This window comes from Galendromus occidentalis, unplaced genomic scaffold, assembly GCF_000255335.2.
Source record: "Galendromus occidentalis unplaced genomic scaffold, Mocc_1.1 scf7180000077240, whole genome shotgun sequence".
Classification (NCBI taxonomy): Eukaryota; Metazoa; Arthropoda; class Arachnida; order Mesostigmata; family Phytoseiidae; genus Galendromus; species Galendromus occidentalis.
In genome coordinates this window covers 1-3,292 of record NW_003805228.1, presented here as the reverse complement: position 1 = coordinate 3,292, position 3,292 = coordinate 1, and the positions used below count along the sequence as shown (strand labels likewise).

Here is a 3,292-nt window from a genome sequence, read left to right as displayed (position 1 = left end):
AAGCCACCTCGACACTTTTCGGCTGTAACTGGAAACCTGAATCGGTCTCTACGCTCGACTAAGACATTCGATATCGGCAATATTCGTACATTTCCTCACATCGATCCGGATGAGGACGGAAGGAATTTGAGATCTCGGAGACTGGATCTGCGCGACGAATGCTTTAGAATTGAAACGGAGATCGGCCACATTGTAGCGACCGTAACCCGATCTGTGCGACGCGCACCCCTGCCTCCTCATTGGTCGCCGAATCCTCTCATACCCGTCAACCCGCTACTCTCGAAATAATTTCTTGTCACTTGTCATGCAGTCTTCTCGAGCATACGACATGCCTGACTGCGTTTTTGACCGGAGCCCACTGGGCCTGTTTGTACGATCGGTGAGCATGCGTGCCGACTTCCGTGGTGTCTCTACCGGGGACGTGAGGGCCGCGGCCCGTGTGGTCTGGGACGGGATGAGCTTCGAGGAGCGCCGCCCGTACGTGGAGGCCAAAAACCGTGCCCAGCGAAGCCGAACCCGGGATGCAGTCCCGCCGGCCACCAGTGCCGAACTCTGCCGCCGCGTCGCGGACGCCGTCCAGCACCGTACTCCGCCCGCCCCGACCGCCGACATGCTAGCGGCACACAACCGCCGCCTCCTCATCGCGTCCCTCCAGCGCCGGACCACCCCAGCTCCCCGGATCCAGTCCGGGGAAATCGACTCCCTCACCGCAGGCCAGGCCGCACTGGATGCGGAAATCTCACGACTCCGCGAGGAGAATCGGCTGCGGGAGGAGGAGCTCCAGCGGGAGCGCGAACGCACCCGAGCGCTCGCCGGCGAGCTGCTGACGGAACGGGCCCGCACGCGCCCCGAATCCGACTTCGCGCGCCGCCAGCGTGAAGCCTATGAGGCTCTGATGCGCATGCCCTAGCGCGCCGGCATCAATGCCATTATTTTATATATGATAAATATATTGATTTTTTTTCCGTAACCGATGTGTGATCTTTCTGCAGCGATCTGCTCCGCGGGAGCTCCGATCCGCTGTCTCTCTGTGGTTCATTCGCTAAACCTCCGGCGGGTATAGCAATTGGATTGGTCTGCTAAAAGTCTGACCCGTTTCCATCTTTATTAGGCATGATCGTTGCCGTAGATCTGTGCGCCCTCCCCCCGAAAGGCTCAGAACGCGACACAGCGGCCAATGACCTCTAGAGGGGGCTGAGTCTTTGAGCAGACAAACGTCGCCGACCTTTATAGACCGCGGTGTGACTGGATCACGGGTATGCGCGGAACGAAGATATTGTAAGTATTCCTCTTTGAACCGCTTCTGGAAGTTCCTCAAGACCGCCTGTTGATATTTCCACCGACGCCGACGAGAAAACACGATCGCTTTAGCTGCCTCTCGGTTCCTCGGCTTGAAGCGCATTTCTGGTAAGCTTATTTTCGAATGGTGTCCGTAGACTAAATCTGCTGGACAGAGTGCTTTCACCTCATTAGGATCCAATTGCACTGATGTCAGTGGTCTCTGATTCACTAACGCTTCGATTCCCGTAAGAACTGTCTCTAACTCTCTGAATGAAAGCGTGTTCCTCCCGAGAACTTTTCGCAACGGTCTCTTAATCGTTTGGACCATTCTTTCCCACCAAGCGCCATGCCATGGGGCTCTAGCCGTTATGAATTCCCAAGAAACCTCCGCATTCACTAAGTGCTGCTGGACAGCCGGAGATTTCACGTGATCATATATTATTTTCAGCTCTTTAGCTGCTCTGACAAAGGACAATCCATTGTCCGAAATTATTTTTGTTGTGGTGCCGAAACGACTGAGAAATTTCTTTAGCGACAGGAGAAACTCAAATGCCGATAAATCCGGTACGAGCTCGATGTGAACGGCTCTCGTCGCCGGGCACACAAACAATAAGATGTAACTCTTGCCTATCCCGCCCTGGGGATCTCGGTAGGGAATCGGACCCGCATGGTCAACTCCCGTAACTGAGAACGCTGGTGCGGTGTCGATCCGAAACTCTGGAAGCGGGGGCACTGGTTCCATAGCCGCCTCGACGCGAAATCTCGTGCAGACTCTGCAGTTTTTGAGTACGCTCTTCACCGCCCTGCGCGCCGAAAGGATGAAGTAATTCTTCCGCAATTGACTCAACGTGCTGGCGACGCCACCTACGTGGAGATATCTCTTCTCGTGAACGAATTTGATCAGCAACCTAACCGCGTAGTTCTCGCCTGGAAGCAATATCGGATACTTCTCACCGAATGATAATTCGTGTGCGCGCTCCAACCTAGATCGGCCTCTCAGAATGCCATCTTCATCGATGAAGGGCGCTAGCTTGTAAATTCTATGTACTTCCCTTCGGGATTGATTTGCACTTGTCCTCGATTTCTTGACCGAAGGAGTGCCTCTGAATATTTTTTATTAATCTCTGAGTCGCCGTAGCCTGCGAAATGGGTGAACTCATTTCCTCTCGACGGATCTGTTCCCTGGACAGAGCTAACCATCTGAGGACTCTCGCCGTACTGGATACGAAAACAGACCAAGATGACAATCGCTGTCCTTTGAAGACATCTTCTCCCGCTGAATCCGAAACCCGAGTCGCCAGGCATTTCGAGCTGCCCCTTTCCACCTCTAATTTTTCTTCTCGAATAAGTCGTTCAGCGCGTGAGCTACTGTCTGATGACCCGGTTCCGTCAACCAAGAGGGTCCATGAATCCACATATCTCTAGTTTCACCGCTCGCTATCGGCGTTCCTCTGCTGAGCAGATCCGCTGGATTTTCCGCTGAAGTTACGTAATTCCAGTCTGCCGGATCCGAGAGAGACTGTATCTCTCTAATGCGGTTGGCCACGAAAGGCTTCCACCGATTGGGGTTGTCTCTAATCCAATGTAAAGTGGGAGAGTTGTCCGACCAATATTTGACTGAATCGAAATGATAATTGAGGTGCGACTTTACTGTGTCGACCAGCCGCGCTGATAGTACCGCGCTGATGAGCTCTAAACGGTGGATTGAGAATTCTGACTTGAGTGGAGCTACCCTAGCCTTCGAAACCACGGAATGAATCTTGGCGCCGCCCGCGTTCGAGAGTTCTCGGATGTAGACGACTGTTCCGAATGCTTCCATCGAAGCGTCGCAAAATGCGTGTATTTCTCTTTTGATTCCTTGCTGAGACGAGAGAATATTTCTGTTTACAAACACGTTGCGCGCCTCCCCGAGTGAGGAAATGCAATCCTCGAAAGCTTCCAAGTTTCCGTCAGTGAGATTCGCATCCCAATCTATCTTTTGACGCCAGAGTGACTGGAGCAGTGTCTTTGC

General features: G+C 53.3%; 1 protein-coding gene across 1 annotated transcript; it reads right to left on the bottom strand.

Moving 5' to 3' along the window:
• Positions 1-1,465: 1,465 nt before the first annotated feature.
• LOC100901773 (uncharacterized) lies at positions 1,466-2,208 on the bottom strand (the record flags this gene model as incomplete). Its single annotated transcript, XM_003741982.1, has 1 exon — positions 1,466-2,208. A coding segment is annotated over one exon (743 nt), but the record flags the coding sequence as incomplete, so codon positions are not given.
• Positions 2,209-3,292: the final 1,084 nt, after the last annotated feature.